The sequence below is a fragment of the Mustela erminea genome, chromosome 11 (genome assembly GCF_009829155.1).
Source record: "Mustela erminea isolate mMusErm1 chromosome 11, mMusErm1.Pri, whole genome shotgun sequence".
Taxonomy (NCBI): Eukaryota; Metazoa; Chordata; class Mammalia; order Carnivora; family Mustelidae; genus Mustela; species Mustela erminea.
The window spans coordinates 72,444,007-72,469,011 of NC_045624.1; the positions used below are offsets into that span (position 1 = coordinate 72,444,007).

Below are 25,005 nucleotides of genomic sequence, written 5' to 3' on the forward strand. Positions count from 1 at the left end.
ACCCAAATTATTTAAGGAGAATGTGCATAAAGGTATGGAAATCTCTAGTTCGTTAACAAGTAAATCTGAAATTTTCTACGGGCTTATTACGTCAACCCAGAGTAATACCCTCCCCAGCCAGGAATCTATAATCCAATCTGTACTCTGTAACTTGGGTGAAATGTAAAGAATCGATTCTTGATAATATCTGATTTCCTCAGGCTTCTATTGATGCTTGAGACACAGGGGGAAAAAAATCTATCCATAACATTATCAACAGAAGCAGATTTTTTTACCAAGTTTATGTAAATGTGCACATATTTAATTCCATAGAAAGGACATAAACATGTTATCCAGTGATTCACCCATTAACATGCTTTAAGGAATGGAAAGATAAGATGATTTCAATAATTAAAACAAAACAGTCACATGGCCCAATTAATACTACATTGTAATTATACTGCTTTTGCACATATGGCCATAGAGATTAGGCTGTTGCCTAAAGACAGACATGCCACCTTCACTGATTACAAAGCAGACCCATCTGAAAGGAAACAGAAAACAGAGAAACCAAGAATTTAAGAGCAATACTTTTATAAGAAATAATTTTAGGAAGTGACTGATGGCCTTCTGTGTTTAGTTTCATACTGGATCATATCAAATATTCCTATTTTGATAATAACAAAATGTGATTTGCAAGGGTGTCCAATATTCTGTTTATGAAAAAGGAAACATTTTATTTTATTCATTTATCCATTCATTTATTTATTTTTAATATTTTTATTTATTTATTTGACAGAGCATGAGAGAGATCACAAGTAGGCAGAGAGGCAGGCAGAGAAAGAGGGGGAAGCAGGCTCCCCGCTGAGCAGAGAGCCCGATGCGGAGCTCCATCCCAGGACCCAGAGATCATAACCTGAGCCGAAGGCAGAGGCCTAACCCACTGAGCCACCCAGGCACCCCATTTATTCATTTATTTTTAAGCAGGCTCCATGCCCAGCACAGATCCCAAAGAGGGGCTTGAACTCATGACCGTGAGATGGAGACCTAAGCTGAAATCAAGAGTCGGACACTTAACTGACTGAGCCAGCCAGGTGCCCTGAAAAGGGAAATATTTTAAAACTACTGACTTCACAAAATAATCCTAATAATTTCTAGTTTTTAGCAACGAATCTTTTTTTTTTAAAGATTTTATCTATTTATTTGAAAGAGAGTGAGAGCGAGAGATATCACAGAGGAAGAGAGAGAGGCAGACTTGCCACTGAGAGGGGAGCTGATGCGGGACTCGATCCCAGGACCCTGAGATCACGATCTGAGCCGAAAAGAGACATTTAACTTATTGAGCCATCCAGGTGCTCCTAGAAATCAATCTTTTAAAACACAAAAGGAAAACAATGTTTTAAGAGCCATCGATACTCCAGTCTACATAATTAGCTAGTGAAAAAAAAGCAGTTTCAGGGAAATTAGTATGAGTTAGTTGCCAACGATTGATGATATAAGGATTCCAAAATACTTAAATGGAAGAGACTTGCAACTCCTAGAGGGCCCTGGAAGCTGGCATTTCTGGACTGCTTTCCAACCTGTGGGTGGCTATGAAAGCCAGGTATACTTTTTACAGGGTGGATACGCTGAAATCACAGAAAGATAAATTCAGTTCAAAATCTTTGTACATGATGACATCCTATGGAGCAGCAAAGGCCCGGGGTCATTATTTCCACAATTTCAGCATCAGAAAGAAAAAGTCTGTTCTGTGTTAGCCTAGATTAAATTAGTGGCTCAAGAACCTCAGGAAGCAAATATCCCTCTAGTCTCCTCCCCTCAATCTTCCCTGTGTGGCAGATGAAAAGACTTACCACTATGGCCAGCAGCTTCCAGCTTCATTCTTTACCCCTAATACCCCCTCCATCCTGAAGCCTAAGTTTACAATTTCTACAAAAATCCATTTTCCTTCAGTTTAGAAGGGAAAAAGTGAGCCAATAAAGCTACTTTGTGTTTTCAAAAGCCTAAAAACAAAAGGCAAAAGCAGACCACATAATGAACTTGATTGCAAAAAATGAACTGATTTTAAAAAGAAAGTTCAGCCTTCTGCCAGGAGCTAACTGACCTTTAGGGCCTAGCAGAGACTTATTGGAATGTGACCGCCTATTTAACTGTGGCCATGAGTCTCACTTTCACAGACAGAAAGGGCCAACTGCCATTCTATGGATGGATTAGAGAATACAACCCTAGTCCGTAATGATTTTAATGACAGAGGTACTACTATTATCATCTCTGTAGTCGTGATAAGGAAACTGAGCACAGTTTCTCAAAGTCGTACAGCAATTAAGTGGCAGAACGAGGTCTCGAACCCAGGCAGTTCGATTCCAAAGTCCACAGTCTTGACCACTTCACTGTAGGAATCTTGGTCAGAAGTCAACACAAGTAGACAAAATGTTGACTCAGAAGCTGCTTCCTCTAACTGACAAGATCAAGTCTAGGCATAGAATACCACAGCCTTCTAGGCTGCTGAGTGAGCCGTGGGGCCGGCTGGGTGCTTGGGCTCTATGTTCCCTGACTTCAAGCAATCTCACCCACCCCAACGCTGAGCACAGGGCTCTTCAAGCCTTTACCCTTATTCTTGCCTCTTTTCTGACAAAAAAAAGCCCCCTTTCCCCACTGCCTGTGATTCCCCAGATATTTCTTAGGTCTCATCTCAAGAACCGCTCTTCCCCAGAGCCTGCTATGACCACGTCCCCAGGCCCTCACTCCCTCCACAGGTGTGTGTGAGGTGCTCCTCCAGCTGTGCTCCAGGGGCGGCCTCTGCATGTGTCTACCACATATCTAGTACCCCGCCTCTCACAGGCTGTGTGCCTTAACCATCTTCCTAGCCCGGGCACGCAGCTGACACTCCTACACCAGTAATGTGATTACTGAGCTGAATTTAGAGACATCTGGATGAAGCAGATACAAAAATAACAGATAGGGAACAATGCCATGGGATTTTCTAAACACTAGGGGTAGAAGTGGGTAAAATCAGGCAGTCCCAAAGGGCTCTTCTTTTAATACCTTTACTAATTAGTGAAAATATATAATCCTCATGCTAATAGAGAAGCTATTCAAATGGGATACCATATTAAAGGAGATTAAGAAAACTGGTGTCAGGGAAGGAGGCAACTACACACTCCAATTACAACTGTGTACATGACAAACGAAGCCCAGACAAAATGAATACGGCCCCAAACAGGGTCCGAGCCCCCAAACAAATTTTAGCTCTTCGAGCAGCACACAAAGTCAAGTCAAAACAAATCTCCATAGAATAAATTCATTTGGGATTTATTAAGTGCCAACTGTGTGCCAGGCCAGGTGCTGCCATGCACGAGGGATGCAAAGACGAGTAAGGTATTAGACGGAGTCCCTGGACCCCAGGAGCTCACAGCTCCCTGGCTATGAGAGACACACAAGCAGATGGCTACCACTTTGAGAAATCTGCACTGTGTCAGCAACACAAACTGAGCGTAACTTTAAAAACAAACAAAAAAAAAGGATCTGCCATAAGACGAAGAGCCACCCGTGGAAGGGATAAATCAGAGCAATCTTGTCACTCATCACAATGTAAAGTTTTCCTAGGACATCAAACTGAACAGTCCCTGGATGCACAACTTGAAATGATGTGTTATATTGACAGACCTTTTGCTACCCTGGGGGAAAAGACTAAAGTGACCAAGCAAGCAGGTCACTAGATAAGTTAAGAAAAACCCAAATAAATGAAAAGACAATGTATAAAACTAGACAATGTATAAGACAATATATAAAAGACAACTCATCATAAAAATAATGGTGGGGGGGACAACAATACACTTTACTAAAAACATTAGAAAAGTTGGTCTTTTAGCAGTAATATTTAAATGTACTTAACAGAATAGGCACTGCTAGCTGGGGGAAGGCTGTAAGGAAGCAGTAGCCTGGCTAAGTTAAATAGAATGGAATATTCTGTGGCAATGTCTTAAGAACTCACATCTTGGAAATCTCTTCTGTTAGATAAGCAGGCAAATACCTAACTTTCTCATATAAATTTTTGAGAAAACCATCCAACTTGATTGTATTAAATCGCCATACAATAACCTACACCTGATCTTTTTGCAGTCAAATGCTCTACCACTGAGCTATACCCCCCACTTGATCTTTTTGAAAAACCAGAGGGACAGTGTGAGGACAAGAAAGACCACCAAAGAGGGGGCCACAGGCACAGAAAAGGGTACAAATCATCTTTGGTATTTTCTAATAAAACTTGGTACATATCGATGGAATCTCAGCAACTGAAAAGAGGGGGACTGATACCAACTGAAAGTTGACTCTAATTTAAAAGCTGTTCCGAGTACTCTACATGTATCATTCAATCCTTTCCGTCAATCATCTTGTATTTTTTTTTCTTTTCTTTTAATTAAGAAAACTAAGCCCTAGACGCACAAGAAACTTACTCCAAGTGATTCGTTCATCACTCAGCGTGTGTGAACTTCCCATGACATCATCTTAAAAGGGGTTGGTGCTTGATAAATGCATGGATGAACAGAGGTGTAGACCCAATATAGCAAAAGTGTTTTTCCTAAGTGAACCCAAGTTTGTTAAAATCTCAATTCGTATGTAACATAATGAGTATATAATTGCTGAATTTGTTTTTGCTATTTAAAATCCTCTCAGAAATTAGTAACATGGCTTTATAGGTACTGAAGTTGATTAAGTATTATCAATAGATATGAAATTCTCTCCCCATCTTTCTAGTATAGTAGCCATAAGGTCATCCTAAAAATATGTTGTCACCTCAGGATATTCTCTTCAACTTTATAAAAGGAGATTCCTCCAAATTCTTAAATATAACCACTGAGGATTTATACTCTAGTATGAATAGGTTCACTTTCTGCAGTACAAACCCCAATGGGAAAATGCCTTAAATAGCAATGATCTGATGAATGGGGACATTTTTGCCGGCAGCAGATCTATCTATAGCCCAGTTGCCCTGTCATCTCTGGCAGGATGCTCGTATTCTCTGTGCCATGGCTTTATACTTCTTGGGGACAGACTTTAATACTTCATCTATTCCCTTATGAAACTTTTTAGGTTTTAAGTAGGTAAATAAAAAAATCAAGATAAGGCCTTTAATCAAAAAAAATTTTAAGTGGGTAAAAGGCATACATTGTTGGACTCAGTATATCTTATTACGCAGAAGAATTATTGGCACTTACAGTAAACAACAAGATTTATATTCCCTTCCCTTTCAAAGTCTATAGATGTGTGATTGGTGGTTAGAGTCATTAGGTTCTATAACTGATCTGAAATGCATGAGTTTTTTAATATATGTGGTTCACCTTCATATGAAACGAAGCACAGGGAACATCTTAACAGATTTTCATGGGTCAACTTTCTTTAAGGAGTGTCTAGAGTCTCTCGGGGCTTACAGGAGGCTTATTAGAGCTATTAGCAAGGGACCCTATGCCTTATGGTATACAACCAATTCTCAGAAAGACATTTAATGTACTTTTCTGCTCCCCAGGAACCAAGTTTAACATCTCTGGATCTCAAATTTCTCATCTTGAGAATGACTGATTGAGTCTTAGATACCTTTAATAGTCATTCCCCTTGTAATGCACCATTTCATAATTTTTTGATAACAGAAATGAAAGGAACTCACAAATAAAAGAGCTGTAATACTGCCATTTACCAAGTGCTTTTGATGACAGACATTGTGCTAAATATTTTACACTCACTTAGATAATTTAATCCTCCCAACACCTCTGCCAGAGAGAGGTTATTATCCCTATTTCACAGATAAAGAAACAAAGGCTCAAAGAAATTAAATAAATCAGCTAAAGGGCCACAGAGCAAGAGGTAATACTAATATCGGAACCCATTTTTGTCTTGTTCTGACACCCAGTAATTAAGCGTACTGCTTGTATACGGTTTGATTTTTTTTTTTAAGTACATATGCTATTTGCTTGAAGTAGTTATACATGGTATGAAACTAAGGCTAGAAAAATGACAGTGGCCAATAAACCAAAGTTTATTATTCATAAATACTTCAAATAATATGTTCCATGTTTACCACTATATTGCTTAAAAACCCATAGGCGGTATAAACATGAAATTACCTGGACCTCAAACTTTTTGGAGGTAAAATATAATTAGAAACTTTGAAACCCCAAAACATTTGAGAAATGTCAAAATATTTTACAATATACATCAGATAATGGTATCATTACAATATTAGGTCTTCTGAAAATTTTAAAGGCCCCAGTGTGATTCGGCATGACTCATTCCCTTTAGGTGAGTTTCTAATATGCAAATACCTAATGCAAATACCAAATCCTAACTGCAAATACAATGTACAGAATTCATGCCAAACAGGTCCTACAAAACATCATTGCAGTTTCATGTATTAATTTTTTTTTGAAAAGAATGCTTAGCATGTCATATGGAGATGTAAGGGAGCCAAAAACAAAGCCCCAGATATTCAATATTACGGTATAATTTACGTGTCACTTTGGACATCCTTGACAGTGTGAAGTGTGCTACTGGGGCGAGTAAGACACGAATATCCATGCCCAGCCATCAGTCTGTAGGTGTATACTTTTTTGCCATGTACTACAGATAGGTACAGTTCCTGGAAAATCTGAGTCCCAGGAGTAATTTGTCTTGCTACTTATTATCCTTTTTGAGATCTTCCATTTAGTTTTTTTCTTCTTTGTTCCATTCTCCCGAGGTCCTGAGATACATAACATTTTATCATTTCCAGATAATGGAGCAATTATTTAATTTACTTTCTCTGAGATATTTACACATTAATATCTTATTCCTAAAGATGGTAATTTTTTGGAGAGGAATAACTCCAAAAATGAGAATTTCAGGTATTTGGGCAAGCCCTTGTGGGAAAGATCTTGCGCACTTTCTGTGATCTTTGCATATTCCAGGGAAGCTGGCCTCCCATTCTGCCCTCTCTTCTGGCCTCAGTGCAATGGTAGATATCAGGCAAGGTGCACAAAGACACCCATCTTAAGAAGCAGATCGAAACCATGGGAACTAGAGCTGGGATGCTTACAGGGATTCAAATGGCATTTCAAAGACAGATCTTTGTTCTGTCAAATTCTTTGAAAGAAGCTCTAATACCATAAGTAGGTGTCCAAGTTATCAGGGTTTGTGTATATGATGAAGCAAGTTGGTAGAAATGAGGATAAGAATTTCCCTTTAATAAACTTGGTTAATAGCCTAAAATTAGTATTAGAATTATTCCCTAGCGAGGTAGAAACAAAATGGTCAAACTTAAGCTACTGGCTTTAATAGTTACCTAACATTATTTTCCAAGAGAAAAACTGAAACAGTTGTTTCAAGGAATTCAAATAACATAATCTTAAGACCTGTTGTTACAAGGTTTCTCTTTGTCCATATAGCTCAGAATTAGGCAACTGACCTGACTGATACACACTTTTTAGAACTAAAAGGAATAACATGAAATACAAATTTTTCTCATTTGTGAATGTATGTTATTCTCCCCTAACTAAAGGGTCATTCTTTTTTACACACAATGATAAGTAATAAATAAATAAATAAATAAGTTTAAAATGGTTTTAGTGCTTTAAGTAACATCTTAGACACTATTCAACATGAAGTGTCTTAATATCAATTGGTAAGACTAATACAACTTTCTAAAAAGGAGAGAGAGATAGCCCAGAAACGAACCTATGCTTATAGGTTCAACTAATCTGTGACAAAAAAGGCAAGAATATCCAATGGAAAAAAGACAGCATCTTCAACAAATGGTGCTGGAAAAACTCAAGAGTTATGCCACAGAAATCCTAGAGGAGAACACAAGCAGTAATTTCTTTGACATTGGCTACAGACACATTTTTCTAGACATGTCTCCTCAGGCAAGGGGGGAAAAAAGCAAAAATAAACTATTGGAACTACACCAAAATAAAAAGCTTCTGCACAGTGAAGGAAAGCATCAACAAAACAAAAAGGCAATCTACTGAAATGAAAAGTAATATCTGCAAATGATATGTCTGATTAAGAGTTAATGCTCAAAATACATACAGAACTTATACACCACACACACACACACACACACACACACACACACACACACACACAATCAACCCAATTAAAAATTGGGCAGAGGACTTGAATAGACATTTTTCAAAAGATACCCAGATGGTCAAAACACACATGAGAAGATGTTCAACATCACTCATAATAAGAGAAATGCAAATCAAAACCATAAGGAGATATAACCTCACACCTGTCAGAATGACTAGAATCAAAAATACAAGAAATAACAAATGTTGGTGAGAAATGGAGAAATAGGAAACCTTGTGCACTGCTGGCAGGAATGCAAACTGATGGAACCACTATGGAAAACAGTATGGAGAGTCCTCAAAAAATTAAAAATACAAACATCATATTATCCCATAATACCACTATTGGGTATTTACACTAAGAAAATGAAAATAATAATTCAAAAAGATATATGCATCCCTATGTTTACTGCAGCATTATTTACAATAGCCAGGGTACAGAAGCAATCCATGTAACCAGTGATAGATGAATGGATAAAGAAGAGATGATGGGGGGGTCACCTAATTGGCTCAGTCGGTTAAGCCTCTGCCTTTGGCTCAGGTCATGATCTCAGGGTCCTGGGATTGAGCCCTGCATCAGGCTCTCTGCTCAGCAGGGAGCCTACTTCCCTCTCTCTCTCTGCCTGCCTCTCTGCCTACTTGTGATGTCTCTCTCTCAAATAAATAACTTTTTTTAAAAAAGAAGAGATGGTGTGTGTTTGTGTGTATATACAAACTAAATGTCCAGCAAAATATGAATCATACACACAAACATGCACTTACTGGAATATTACTCAGCCATACAAAAAGAGATCTTGCCATTTGTGACAGCAAGGATGGACCTAGAAGGTATTATGCTAAGTGAAATAAGTCAGTCAGAAAAAGGCAAATACCATCTGATTCTACTTATATGTGGAATCAAATAAATAAACAAACAAACAAGAAGAAGAAACAGACCCATAAACAGGAAACTGGTTGTTGCCAGAGGGGAAGAGAGTGGGTAGTTGGACAAAATGGCTGAAGGGGAGTGAGAGGTACAGGTTTCCAGATAAAAACAAAATAAAATTACAATTAAAAAGAAGAGAGAGGGGTGCGTGGCTGGCTCAGTGGGTTCTGCCTTCAGCTCAGGTCATGCTCAGGGTCCTGGGATCAAGCTCTCTGCTCAGTGGGGAGCCTGCTTCCCCCCTCTCTCTGCCTGTCTCTGTCTGCTTGTGATCTCTCTCTCTCTCTATCAAATAAATAAATTAAATATTTTTTTGAAAAAGGAGAGAGAGAGATGCACACTGAAAAACTGACTAAGGTGATAAACCTTGAGTCAAAGGATCTTAGAGAAAGCTCACACACATAAGCTATAACAGAAAAATTTCAAATGGCATGAAGGGAATACTTTGAATTTGGATATAGTGATCAACAAACCTCTCTTTATATCCTGTCAGAGAGGTCTCAAATAATAGGAATGGATACATTAATGACCTTCTATGAGATGTATGGGCTAGTAACATGAAGGCTCTACCTTTCCAAAAATCAAGAAAAATCCTTGGTAGTGTGTACATAACTCTATTACTTAGGCTGATTTCCCTCCTGGGTCCTTATGTTTGTCTTAGAAAACATGCAAACAAAGGGGTCAAGTGCAGGACCCATCTTAAATGAGAGAGAGGCAAGGGGAATGGCTGGAAGCTTAAAACCCAGAAGGATGTACTCTCACTGGGTACTCCCCAAGCTGGGTAATTTCATCTTACAAGTATCTGCCATCTTACAAAACAACATAGAGCATATTTCCAGTCACTGATTTCATCAATCTTTGGGGTAATTTCTTTTCAATCAGGGCTTTAAAGCACTCCTAAGAAAGACTCTGCCATTTAATTAGCTGCCTTGATTCCTTTGTCTGATCCAGATTTTTACAACCAGTCAGCAGATGATGCCAAAGATACAAAAGACATGATCTGAACAACTGAAAGCAGCTTAGTATCTTCACCAGAAATTCACTACTGAGATCCCTTCTAAATGTCTAGCAAAATATTAATCAACCCATGGAGTTTCACTTTCTTTTACCATTTCTTTTATTGTTAATCCTTCACTTTCTAGATATGGAAGATTATTTTGTTACAATAAAAATAGGATAAAAATGTTCAAAAGAAACCTGGACAGGTGCTGAGACTAAAACACTCTTTAATATCTTCATGAAATAATCATATTTCCCAAAATACAGAATGAGAAAAGTCTCTATAAATTCACAGTAATGCATAGTAGGAAATCATTACTAGCTAAATGAGAGCTCTAATACAGAGTATGGAGAAAATCAGGTGTTATCTGATTTTCTATTTGAACATTAGAAAGTCTCATTTAGGAATCAATTCTTGGTGCCATCTGTATAAGACAATCTTAATTTGGCATAACATTATTCTGACTCTTATACACCTGCTTGTTCCCTGGACTATGAAAGAAAAATAGTGATTTTTCGAGCATAATAATCCTCATATCTTTTTAATTAATATAGATACTGAAATTTTAAAAAATGAAGCTCAGCTTTATGCCAGTAGGATTTCAGATATTTCAGAGAATAAGCCACAGTATTCACAATTACTTTGGTTATTTTGGGTTATCCCAAAACAATTCTGTTAAAAAAGTGCAAATGCATTTTTGCCAAGGACTGTTCTAGAAAAGCCATGAGGATAACATGGAAATGACAGTACATTACAGAAAAACACAGAAAGATCCAATATTGTCATGATATTAAGATTCATGCATCTACGTTTCTAGGTATCAGCTGGAGACAACAGCAATTAATCTTTTTTTTTTCATAAACTTTAATTTTCAGTCTCTCATGATTATTAATTTTTAAAGAACATACAAAACACTGAAAGAAGGACAAAATTTAGACTGTTATAGTCATTTTCTTTACCATAATGATCAATCTGTAAATCACTGAGAGTTATAAAGAACACCAGTCCTGCATTCAACTCAACTATGGTAGCCAAAATTTAATAAAATTCAGAGTAAATGGCTTAAAGGGGGAAAAAATAAACTACCCTCCCCACCAAATTCTAACCAGTTTCTGACATACCAATTATGTTCTAGCAATTGGTTGCTATACCTTTAATCATCATAAATATTTATAACAAGGACAATGTCCTCAGGCTTTTGATTGAGATTTTAAATTGCCCTCTAAGTAATTAACTGCTAAAATTACCCATTTGTCTAAAATTGATATTATGCTAAGAAACAAACCATTAGTTAATAGTGAATATTTATTTTACAATGTCATATTGAGAGCAGACACATTTTGTGGGTAGAACAGCACAGTGATTCTAGAAATTCAGTTAACATTGACAATTTTTGCTATGAGTTTATTCCAGTACTTACTAGGAATATACATCAAGCAAGATAAAACTTTTAACAGATGTTTTGCTGGGGATCAGGATGAAATTACTGTAGAATATCCCATGCTTTGTTATGAAATCACGAGTTATGCACCATTCCAGTTGTTTTTATTCCCCTTTCATTTTTCAATGATGCATCATTTTTGTAATGCTTGAAATTTTATCTGATTCCCATTAAGAACAATCTCAGTTCTTAGATGCATGACATCCTATATTACCATAAACAAGGATATATGAAATGTAAACAAAAATATGTACATTTTTAGAATCCAAGATAAATGTTTCACATATATTGTCATGCTGTCCAATAAGTAAACCAAAACTCAAAATAACCAGATTTAGGGGCAAAAGGATTTGATCACTGTACTTTCTTTCTCTTCACCATAATGAATATTCAGTATTTATGACACTGCAATCATTTAATGATCTACGAGCTATTTAGGCAAACACAGAGCTTTGGAGTTATTAAAGAACATGCTCTTTCAACATAATAGTTTATCTCACCTGGTTTTCACATCTCCTTAAATTTACAGAGAACCATTACGAGGTCTTATTTTAGCTCAACTGTTGTGCTTTTTGTTTTTTTTTTTTAATGAACATCTAGCTCAGCATTATGAACAGCTGCTAACTTAGTAAATATTATCCTTATGCTCTTCATTTTGCATTCATAGATTTAAGTGACAATAAATATCACCACATGAAAAAAATACGTTAATACATCAAACAGAAATGCCCGTAGGGCATCTGTCACTATGTCATAGTCAGATGTCTTTGAGAATAATTTCACCTGCAGTGCAGACCCTGAATGTAACCCTGGAGGAGAGCATTGTGTCTAAGCAGGTGAAGAAGAAAAGCTAGCGCGTAATTAGGTGAGTGGCCTCCCATGGAAACCAACATGGTAATAAGGGCCTTCTGCGGCCGTGCACTGCAATTCAGATGCCAAACACAGGCATTAACAAGCTGCATTCTATTTTTTAACTTCCCACACCATCAGAGAAGGTAGAAGTATTATCTTCAATATGAAAATGATGACAAACCTATGTGACTGAGTGTATATAAAGTCAAATAATAAGCTAATTACGGTAATTTGATGTATTAATCATGTGGTGTAGGGAAAAGAACTTTGAACAAAGTGTCAAAAAGCCCTTTCTAGGATGCTAATCCTGGAAGGAGCTTGCTTGGTTACAGCAGATTCACGTAAAGAGGTGTTTTTCTTTTTTAATTATACCAATATTAATGTTTCAACGTTATGATTGTGTAATTGTTACTTATACCTGAGCCATCAAGCTTACTATGAATATTTTTCTTCACCCGCACAGTAATTTGTTTTTCCTGGTGTTAGTGATGATCTAGTTCTTTTGTTTATTGGCTTGTTTTCCTTCATTTAATTTTCTTTATAGTTACAGCTAATTTAATGCCAAACTCTTCTCCCACCTTGGAAATCTGCTTGAACATGTTAGTTGCTCCACCTAACAATTTTCTCTTCTTGGAAATCTCTCCTGGCAACTTCTAACCTGCTCTAATAGGACCAGTGGGCTACTCTCCTGACATGATGTGTAACTGTCATCCTGGGATTCTTTTCAACACTGTTCTGAAAATCCCCTGCATCGTTCTCCTGTGCTAGCCTCTATTATTTGGTTTCTTTCTCTTCTCTGCCTTGGTTTATACCAGGTCTAGTGGAGTACACCCTTGAGTAGCTTCCTGAGAAAGGATGCTAGGGTGGGCATATTTTTCAACTTCTTGAACATCTGAAAATAATTATTTTATCCCCACTTTACTTGATAGTTTGTACAGAACACTAGGTTGAGAGAATAATTTTATTTATCTATTTTTAGTAAGCTCTACATCCACTATGGGGCTTGAACTCATGATCCTGAGGTCAAGAGTCACATGTTCTTCCAACTGGCCCAGGCAGGTACCCCAAAAGAACAGTTTTAAATCTGAACCATCTGCAGCCACTTTGGAAAACAGCGTGGAGATTCCTTAGGAAATTAAACAGAGAGCTACCCTATGACCCTGCAATTGCACTACTGGGTATTTACCCCAAAGATACAGATGTAGTGAAAAGAAGGGCCATCTGTACCCCAGTGTTCATAGCAGCAATGGCCACAGTCGCCAAACTGTGGAAAGAACCAAGATGCCCTTCAATGGACCAATGGATAAAGAAGATATGGTCCATATATACAATGAAGTATTGTGTCTCCATCAGAAAGGATGAATACCCAACTTTTGTAGCAACATGGATGGGACTGAAGAGATTATGCTGAGTGAAGTAAGTCAAGCAGAGGTGGTCAATTATCATATGGTTTCGCTTATTTGTGGAGCATAAGGAATAACATGGAGGACATGGGGAGATGGAGAGAAGTGAGTTCGGGGAAATTGGAGGGGGAGACGAAGTATGAGAGACTGTGGACTCTGAGAAACAAACTGAGGGTTTTGGAGCGGAAGGGGGTGGGAGGTGGGTGAGCCTGGTGGTAGGTATTATGGAAGGCACGTATTGCATGGAACATTGGGTGTGGTGCATAAACAATGCATTCTGGAGCACTGAAAAGAAATTAAAAATAAATAAATGAGAATTAAAAAAAAATAAATCTGAACCTTTTAGCCAGTTCCCCAATGCTGTCCTCCTTCTGGTGTTGCTGTTGAAATACCTAATGCTTTTGTGATTCTTGGTCCATTGCAATAATGCCATTTCCTTTGTAGTACTTTTCTCTGAAACCAGTGTTCTGAAATTTTGCAATAAGGAATCTTATTGTCAGTCTATTTTCATTAAATGTTATGGGCATTTAATGGATGCTATTCATCTTGAAATTCTATCCTTCACAGCTGGAAATAGTTTAATGATTATTACCTTAATGATTCCCTCCTGTCTATTTCCTCCAATTATTCAGATGTTGGATATCCTGGACTGGACTTCTAATTTTTTTTTTGACTCTTTCTTTTTCATTTTTTAGATTTATGTTTTATGCTCTATTTTCCTGGCATATTTCTTCAACATTATCACCCACCTTTTTTGTTAATTTTTATTTCTGTCCTCATATTTTTTTTTAAAGATTATTTATTTATTTATTTGACAGACAGAGATCACAAGTAGGCAAAGATAGAGGAGGAAACAGGCTCCTGCTGAGCAGAGAACCCAATGTGGGGCTCGATCCCAGGACCCTGGGATCATGATCTGAGCCAGAGGTAGAGGCTTTAAACCACTGAGCCACCCAGGTGCCCCCATATTTTTAACTTCTAAAGCAACTTTCTGTTCACTAAGTTCCTCTTCTTCAAAATAGCCTATATTCTTGTTTTACAGATATACTATTATTATACCTCTTGGAGAAGACTGAAAATTTTTGAAGTCTTCTTTCCTATCTTTCTCTAATTAATGCACAAAACTTTGGTTCCTCCAAGCTACTTGTTTGTCAAAGGGGATCTTCACTGTAGAGTTACCCGGATTCTTCTGGTCTGTTCTCTTGGACTGGTCAGATTATCCACAAAAGACAGCAGAAATAGGTCTGACACTGCTTCTTGAAACACCACCGGCTAGACTCTGTCTCTCATGCTCTTCCCTATGGCACCCACCTCCCAGTGCCTGCCCACTGTGACCTCCTACCTCTCTGGCAGAGTGGGGAGCCACGGGGGAAAGCAGACTGTAAGGCTGTGAGAGGGACACAGGCCAGGATTGACAGAAAGCACACATATCCTGCAGGGGTAAAGCCAGAAGGGTCTCAGGGAGGGTGATGGGACACTGTGGGTCATGGGAGGTACCGTGGGCTCTCAGCCCTGGGTCTAAGCAAATGCCCATCATTCCCTTCTTAAAGGGATTTTGAAATCTGATTCTGATTCTGGAAGATGAGAAGAGAGAATATATAGAGACAGAGAGACCTGCAGGTGACTCTATCATGGGGCCAAATCTAAAGACCTTTAAATGACTACTGAGGTTTCTTATACCCTTAAATATTCCAAGAACTGAGACTGTCCAGTACAGTTTGGCAAATCCTCAAAGAGCCAAGATTTCAATAGCTATGGGTAAAGGGATATCATATATCAATATATTTTGCTGATTTTCAGTTACTCAAAAAGGCTAAGGAGAGATAAATCATATCATGCTCATTTAAAGGCAAAAATGTAGTCGAACATCAAACTGTGACCATATCAAACATCTTTTTTTTTTTTTTAAGATGTTTATTTCTTTATTTAACAGACAGAGATCACAAGTAGGCGGAGAGGCCAGCAGAGAGAGAGAGAGGAAGGGAAGCAGGCTCCCAGCTGAGCAGAAAGCCCGATGCAGGGCTCGATCCCAGGATCCTGGGATCATGACCTGAGCCAAAGGCAGAGGCTTTTAACCCACTGAGCCACCCAGGTGCTCCACATCAAACATCTTATGAGTGGGTATAATTCCTGCCCTATATGACTGATATCCATCTAATGTTTGACAGTATTTCTATGCCCAATGAATAAGGCATTCACCATTAAGTTTCTCACCACACTCTAGGAGGCACTAACTATTAAACCACATCTACTGCCACAGCACCACAAGGGCTGGGAACAGGGAACCAACTAGGTATTTCAAATACAATGGATGACCATGGAATGAGAGGAAAACCTGCAAAACCTAGATGAAAGCTACTGAAACATGATTTCAAGGAAGTACAGACTAGTTACCGAGAAACCGCAACGCAGACATCAGTCTCCTTACAACCACGAGAAGATAAAGGAAAAAGAAAATGGAATGGAAAAAGCAGAACTTAAAAGGCCACAAAAATCATCAGTGACACTGGCCTGAGGATGCTGAACACAGAGATGCTTTGTGGAAAAAGCTCTTTTCTTTGTTTCACCAACAAAATTTTCCACCAATACTAGCCCACAACTAATGACACACAGAAGATGGTGAGAAAATGAAGCAAGAATAATAAAAACCCAGTGATGCCATGATTCCTTTTTTCCCCTTGAGATTTTACTTATTTATTTATTTACTACAAGAGTGTGTGAACAGGGGGAGGGGCAGAGGAAGAGAAGGGAGAGAATCTTAAGCAGGCTACGCTGAGCGTGGAGCCTGGTTTGGGGCTCAGTCTCTCGACACTAAGATCATGACCTGAGCTGAAGTGAAGAGTTGGATGCTTAACCAAATGAAACACCTGCGTGGCCTTGGAAAAGGTTCAGACATGTCTTTAATCTCAATCCTATCTCTGAACTTGGAAGTCAGGAAGTCAAAGTTTGCTCAGAGTAGCTGCTGATGTCACTGAGGCTGGCAGGCCCCTGGGCTCCCCCCTGAAGGTCTCACTAGCTGGGTTCTCCACAGATCCCTAGGGTTAAGGCAGGAAACAGGAGTATGGATGCACTGTACTGTCGGTTTTGAACAAAAATCAACCCTAAGAAAAGAACATTTAATGTGTAAAGGAGACAACTTGAAATATTTTAAGGTTTAGAAAAAAGAGAGAACAAAATTATGTTCATATTATGGTATTAATGTTTGGAGTTGGACTTACACACAGCAGGATTAATAAAACACATCTTACCATCTGTCAAAATTTCTTCCCCAATCTAATGACTAAAAAAACTGTCTATGTCAATGGATACTGATTTTGAAGAAAAATAGTTAAAAAATTTCAAAGCTGTCTATGAATAAAACAAAGCAAAACAAAAATTGCACAACAAAAAAAGAGCTATGTGAAACAACAGACTATAAGTATCATATTGAATCTATTATTTGTTTTAAACACCATGTTTTTTCAAAGTTGCTACAAGTTCATGCATTTTAAAATTACACAACATAACTGGCCACCATGAAAATCCTCATTATTAATGCCATAAATCTGCAACTTATTGAAAATATGAAAATAAATAACAGAAAAATGGACAATGTATAAGAACAGGCAACATAATTACAAATGATCAAGAAACATGTGAAAAAGATACTCAATATTACTAGCAATCAAGAAAACACTAATATAAAAGATATTCCATTTCTGCTCATCAGAATGGCAAAAATTAAAAGAACTGGTTATAGTCAATGCTCGTGAAAGTAGAGGAAAATAGTCCTTCTGTAAGCTACAATGTCGCGGGCAAATGTTCCAGTCAAATTCATTAAGACTGAAGTTATGTCTCTTTTTTTTTTTCTTTAAGATGTTATTTATTTATCTGACAGACAGAGATCACAAGTAGGCAGAGGGAGAGGAGGAAGCAGGCTCCCTGCTGAGCAGAGAGCCCGATGTGGGGCTCGATCCCAGGACCCTGGATCATGACCTGAGCCAAAGGCAGAGGCTTTAACCCACTGAGCCACCCAGGCGCCCCTGAAGTTATGTCTCTTAATAAAGAAAATCCATTAGCTGATATAAAAAAGAAGAATGTAGGGGCGCCTGGGTGGCTCAGTGGGTTAAAGCCTCTGCCTTCATCTCAAGTCATGATCCCAGGGTCCTGGGATCCAGCCCCATGTCGGGCTCTCTACTCAGCAGGGAGCCTGCTTCCTCCTCTCTCTCTCTGCCTACCTCTCTGTCTACTTGTGGTCTCTGTCTGTCAAATAAATAAATAAAAATCTTTAAAAAAAAATAATAAAAAAAAGAAGAATGTAAAGATTTTATACTATTATTTACTCTAGAATCACTTAATAACAACATTCTAGATATAACATAAGATCCATGAATAAAAACAGTTGAAAATTACAGTTCATTCACACTACAGACTCATATGCAGTTACTAGGAAAATTAAACTACACAGTCATAAATTTATTTTAAAAGAGATCCATGATATTGTTTTTAAAATGCCATACAATAATACATAGTTTTTCTAGAGCAAAATAAACACACATGAAATACCATATGTGCATATATACCTTTATAAGCACAGGGAAAAGTACAAAAGAAAGAAGGTGCTTCTTGCAGAGAGTGGTGTAGATAGATAATGAAGGGAAGAAATTGGCCCAAGTTTAGTTTACATACATCCACATAACTCAGCTGATTCTCAGGATCACGAAATGTAGTCACTTGAATTACATATAAAATATATTATTTTTATATATTATATATATTATATTTCATATATAAATATATAAACACACACCTATACTTTATATATTATATTTTATAATATATTATAAAAATATAAAATATATTTTATATTATAAAATGTGAACACGTCCTTAAACCTTTAGATATAACTGTGGTATCTTCTGACTCACTCACATATGTTAAGAAACAGCTGCCTGTTTGAAGCGTGAAATTTTGAGACAATTTCCAAGATGGTTGCTGGGTCAAATCTTAGAAAAACTTAGTTCTTTTGACACATAGTAATCCAATTTATAGTCAAAAGAAATGTAAGGGAGCAGTAGGAAACTATTTTTATCTGTTTGTACATACAAATGAAAAAATCTGTACTGTGAACTCACCATAACATTGATTTGGATCGTAATATTTTACATTAAAACTTACTGGCACTTTAGTACAAACCAAAGATAGAGCTACCTGAGACTCTTCTCTTAAAAACACTGTCAAAATAGCATTCCAGTGGATCTCACTTATTATTAGCAAATGTTTCTCCATGAAACAAAAATAGAATAAGTTCTAAACGACAGTATTCCAGTGAATATACTAATGTTTAAACATGGTTTTCAATCACTAAACAAAGCAATAACCATGGTTCACTTCAATATCACTTCTCTTTACACAGTTTTTTGTTTTTTTTTTTTAAGTTATGGTAGAGAGATTAGACTTGGGACTAGAAAAATACACATGAAGAATGCTAAACTTCAGCTTAAAAAGAATTTTTCCTACCTTCACATTATCTGGATGCAGCCCCCCAGGGTGCTTGTCCATGTACTGACATAAATCAGTGTGCTAGAAGAAAAAAGGGAAAATGTATTAGCATCCCTCTGGCTATAACATGATGAATCAATATTTTTCTACTTCAAAGTCACCATTGCCTTCTGAACAAAGCAAATATAAGATGAGTGGGTGGATTTTTTTTAGTATATGTAGCTGAATGCTTCTCCACCCTCTCATTTTTAACCACAACTGAATCATTATCTTTATCTCTACACTCTGTTTTATATTAAACGTATCTGTGTTTCAGAAGGAATTCACGTCCATGATTTGTTAAGTGCTTAATTTCCTAGTCACTGAAAACATATTAAAAAAATCTTAACTATAAATATATGTATAACTTAAAAAATTAAACCAATGCATACATATACACACACTAAACCAATTAAACTGCAATTATCTTGTATTTTCAAGTGCAAATGTCAGTTATGATTATTAATTTTGTATGAGATGAGAATACTACAAATATATCATTCTAGAAAAATTTATCATCGGATTTATTTGAATTTCTCATAACTATATCGTTAAAAAATAATTGAATAAGTATCCAGAACTCATGAATGTATTTGACAAAATACATTTTATAAATTAATAGATATACTTTCAAAATTATAAGCTAGGATGAATATACCCAATATAATTTTTTTTAGGTTTTTATTTAAATTCCAGCTAGTTAATAAATAGTGTAATATTAGTTTCACATATACAATTTAGTGATTCAACACTTACATACAACACTCTGTGCTCATCACAATATAGAACTTAGAAGGAAGATCTTTAAATAAATCTCAGGCTGTTATTCTTTTAATTATCTCAGGCTCAATTTACCCACAACTGTATTTATTTTCTTCTTAATGCTTATTCTATTTATATTATGAATTATATAGAAATTCAAAAAATATGTAAGTTGCTATTCTAATTTTTCTTCTCTTATTAGAAAATACTATAATATTTATAACAATGAAATGCTTTATCATTCTGGAAAAGCCACTAAACAAGAGTATTTATACCCCAATATCAGGCTTCTGTTACTGAAGAATTCAGAGTTTTATGCTATATTCAAGAATCTTGCTATAGCCATGGTGATGATAGTTCAGACTCCCTTATTGAGTTTTTACTGCATGCCAGGTGATATTGCTGAGGATAGAAACCACAATTTAGCATTCATTCATTCATTTTTCATCATGTACTCCTTAAGCCCTTATTATGTTCCAGTTACTACACTAGTCGCTAAGAACACAGAACTAAATGAAACAACTGCAAGTAGAAAAAAAAAATAATTAACAAAAAACTAGACATACCAACAATTATAGTACACCATGTTTTACATTATTTTACGAACAGTATTGGGTAATAATGTTTGAGGGCACAGAAGGGGAACTTATTGTGGTGTAGAGATGTTGGGGAAGCCTCTGGAAAAAGTCAGGCATGAGTAGAGAATGAAAGAAGTTAGCCAACTGAAGGGAAAAGGGAAAGAAAATCGGACTGAAGAAATGCTCTTAGAAACGTTCTAAGATAATACTGCTTTTCTCTTACACCACACCCAAGGTGCTGAGCTTCCAAATCAAAGTCAAACTCCATAAGGACAGAAACTATGATTTGGAAATTATTGCCTCCTCAGTCCAGGCAAAATGACAAATACAGAGAAGAACTAAAGAAAGGTGGAAATAGTTTTATATATAGTATAGCTCATTAAAAATGACCCTAAAATATAATTATGAGTTCCATGGAGTTTCTTCTGAGTGACTGCATTTACCAAACTGAAGAATGAATTTTAGTCCCCATATTGCCATATAACTCCATGTTAATTTTTCTGTCCTTCTGAATAGGGCTAACACCTCACTTAAAGAGTTTTGAAGAACAAACAAAATAGTACAAGAGAAAGTACTATTCACCTGTAACATGATAAACAAAAAGGAGATATTAAGATACTGCCCACTATATAATAAAATCCACAGAGGAAGCAACTGTTACCTCATTTGTTCACAGCTTCATACACAACAAATAAAACAATAGAAAGTATATCCAATTTTATCAGTAATTATATACCCATGATATGGTACAATTCCTAATAAAAAATGTAAAATCTCAGTTTACAAAAGAAAATGCAATTCACACTGTTTCCAAGACACAAATTAAAAATGAAAAACAAAAAATATGAAAATAACAAATAATATTTTATGCTACATGTTTATGTTATTTCTATTTTGCTATTCATACTGGTTATATGAACAAAAAACCAAAATCATCATTATCAATGTAAATAGTAGACATAACAGAATTCAAGGAAAATGTATTAAACATCAGTGCACCTAACAACATGGCCTATCAATTATAGCAAAAATTAGTAAAAATATAAGAAGAAACTAATAATTTCACAAATCTTGAGGGATTTAGCTTACTTATTTCAAAAGTCACCAAATGGAACTGGCAAAAAGAAAAAAAAGGGAAGGTTATAAAGAATAAGAATAATACAATTAAATAGCATGTTTACTTTTGTGCCCATTAAACTCTTACTACACAAACTTTTTAAACACAAATGGTAAACTCACAAAACTTGACAATGTATTAGACACAGATAAAGCCTTAGCAAGCAGTTAGCAAGCAGAAGTCCTATTACATCCTCTTGCCACAACCAAATAAAATTAAAATAAAAATGTAGTATGTTTCATCCACTCCAAGATATAGATATAATTCTTTTTAACTATGAGACTGGAATAACGGCATGAATTTTCTCTTTCCCGGGGAGTATCTGGAATGTAGTTGTTATTGCCTATGTTTGAGCCAACTTTTTATTTTTATTACTCTGATGGCATGGGTCATCAAAGAACAATGTAAGGACCATCTGAGAAAAAAAGATGAAGAATGAGATGCAATTTTTATCTGGAAACGCATTTATTAAAAATTTCAGGTAAGATTCTATAAAAAGTGCCAGAATGAAAATCTGCAAGGCTCCTTCAGTGGGCATAAAGTAAAAACTCTGAATGATAAGAAAACACTAAATCATAGTTTAACTGAGTGTGGTTTTTTTCTCTTCTACTAGTACATCAAGTAATGTTTCTTCTAGTCAATAGGGTCTCAAGTTCAAAGATAATAAGAATAAGATAATGAAGGAAGACAAGCAGTTAAATGGAGAAATGAGAAAAGAAGGAACAAAGGAAATCTATTTTTGTGGAATTTTTTTTTTTAAATAAAGAGAAGCAGAGGCGCCTGTGTGGCTCAGTCATTAAGCGTCTGACTTCAGTTCAGGTCATGATCCCAGGGTCCTAGGATGGAGCCCCGCATCGGGTTCTCTACTCAGCAGGAACCCTGATTCTCCCTCTCCCACACCTCCTGCTGTGTTTCCTCTGTCACTGTGTCTCTCTGTCAAATAAATAAAATCTTTAAAAAATAAAAAAAAGAAAACCAAAAATGTTTAAATTATTTAAAAATGATAGTAAGATACAACATAAATTTTAAAGCAATGGAAAATGGCCAGAGCTTTACTGTCAGGGAAATATAGATCTTTAAACACATCTATTAATTTTAATATGAGAATGACAGAAAAAAAGTAAAACAACTAATAAACTACAGCTAGAGAATACAAAAAACAAAATGAAACAAAACACAAAGACCCAAAGAAAATAGATAGGATTAATGCAGTTAATAGCAGAAATTAATTGATTAAAAACTAGAAAACAACACACTTGACCAATTAAAGAGAAACCCACTTCTTTGAAAAGCCCAATAATATAGCCAGTGACAGTGTAGTAGAGTCGTACAGTGACTGATGGTAGCTACACTTGAGGTGAGTACAGCATAACATACAGAAATGCTGAATCACTATGTCGCACACCTGAAACTAAGGTAACAATGTGTGCCTACTACATGCAAATTTAAAAAAAAAAATGTTTAAGCCCAATAAACAAAGAAACCTTGGAAAATCTGGTTTTTTTTTTAAGTGAAATGTTTTGTTAAGATGTAATCAATGTTAAGAGTGAGAATAATGACACAACTAAAAATGTGATGATTTAAAAGTATACAATAAACCTGTAATACTATAAGCTAAACAGTATTATACATATCTTTAAGCTAATAATACATTTGATACCTAGATAAAAACTTACATCTCTTAAAGAAACCTAAGTTATTAAATCTGATTCTACAAGAGATAGAAATTGAAGAGCTATACCTAAAAAAAAGTACTAAGTTCAGATGGGTTTAATGGAAAATCTTTCAAACCTTCAAACAGCGGATATAAATTACCCCAGAGCAAAAAAAAAAAAAAAAAAAGTTTCCCACTGCTTCTTTAAGGTTGACATGTCAAAGCAGCCAAAAGCAGTGGAGAGGTGATGAGAACGAAACCAACCTCTTTATGACCAAAGATGTACATAAATTCTAGTGACAGTAGGTACCAGAAGTCAAAATGGTATTAAAAGGCTAACACATCAGTACCAAACAAGGTTAAAGCTAGGAATGAAGAAATAAATCAACATAAGTGCACCTACCAATGTGAGCTTCTAAAATTAACAAAGAAGTGGAATGGTGTAGGGGACAAAATTTTCAGAGTATTATATATTTGACTTATTTAGATTTATTAAATGCTAATTTTACATAAATAAGATATATTATCTTATATATATGTATATCTGCTCTTATAAAGCTTACATTCTGTAAATTATACATATTTGTGAATAATTTTTTTCCAAAAAAGTATTCAAGCTTTTTGTTTAAAATTTTAAAAAATTCTACATGAGTGCAATCATACAGCATTTGTCCTTCTCTGACTGATTTAGTTTGCTTAGCATAATACTCTCTAACTCCATACATACTGTTGCAAATGGCAGATTTCACTCTTTTTATGGCTAATATTCCATTGTGTGTGTGTGTGTGTCTGTGTATCTGTTTGTGTGTGTGTGTGTGTGTCTGTGTATCTGTTTGTATACCACAACTTCTTTAACCATTCATCAGTTGATGCAAATTTAAGAAACAAAACAGATGAACATGGGTGGGGCAAAAAGAGAGAGAAAGACAAACCATACAACACTTGTAACTACAGGGAACAAGCTGAGGGCTGCTGGAGTGGAGGTGGGCAGGGTGTAGGTTAAAGAGGTGATGAGGAATAACGAGGGCACCTGTTGTGATGAGCACTGGGTGTTTATGTTATTTAGTGTTGAATAGCTAAATCCTACACCTGAAAACTAATATAACACAATATGTTAATCGAAATTTAAATAAAAACTTGAAAAAATAAATAAATAAGATAAAAAAAAAATCTATCAGAAGGAAACCCATCAGGAGTCGGGGGCGGGGGGGAGTATTCCTGATTCTCAAGGTACACATCATGTCCTTCTAAGTATATGACCAATGACATTAGCATTATGAATTGCAGGAAGGAGGTGTCTCCAAAATGAGATCTTGGGAAATTAAATAAAGATTTTTCCAAACTTTCTAAATTTTAAAATTCATATTTCCTTAGATATATGGCATCAAAATGTGTGTATGTGTGCACATATATCACATGTATGTACACATGGCTGTCTAGCTGTGTAACCTTGGGCAGGTTACACAACTTCTGCATATCAAGACCTTCATGAGTGTAATGAGAATATTCCTAGTACACGTACCTCAACTGATATTATGAAAATTAATGAGTAAGTATCATAATGGTTTCAGAACACTACCTAGCACATGGTAGATGCTACAGAAGACGATGATGAAAATGATGATTTTCTGTGGTGTGTTTCGAGTTGTGGGAATAAATATTTGGGAGGATTACA

The 25,005-nt window shown here is 36.1% G+C and overlaps 1 protein-coding gene across 4 annotated transcripts in view; it reads right to left on the reverse strand.

Moving 5' to 3' along the window:
• Window positions 1-25,005, reverse strand: part of CDK14 (cyclin dependent kinase 14) — a 572,715-nt gene that overhangs the window by 279,964 nt on the left and 267,746 nt on the right. For all 4 annotated transcript variants that reach the window (XM_032304318.1, XM_032304316.1, XM_032304319.1 and 1 more), the window contains one exon: window positions 19,199-19,261. In XM_032304318.1, coding sequence (XP_032160209.1) covers window positions 19,199-19,261 — 63 coding nt within the window. The remainder of the gene's footprint in view (window positions 1-19,198; window positions 19,262-25,005) is intronic.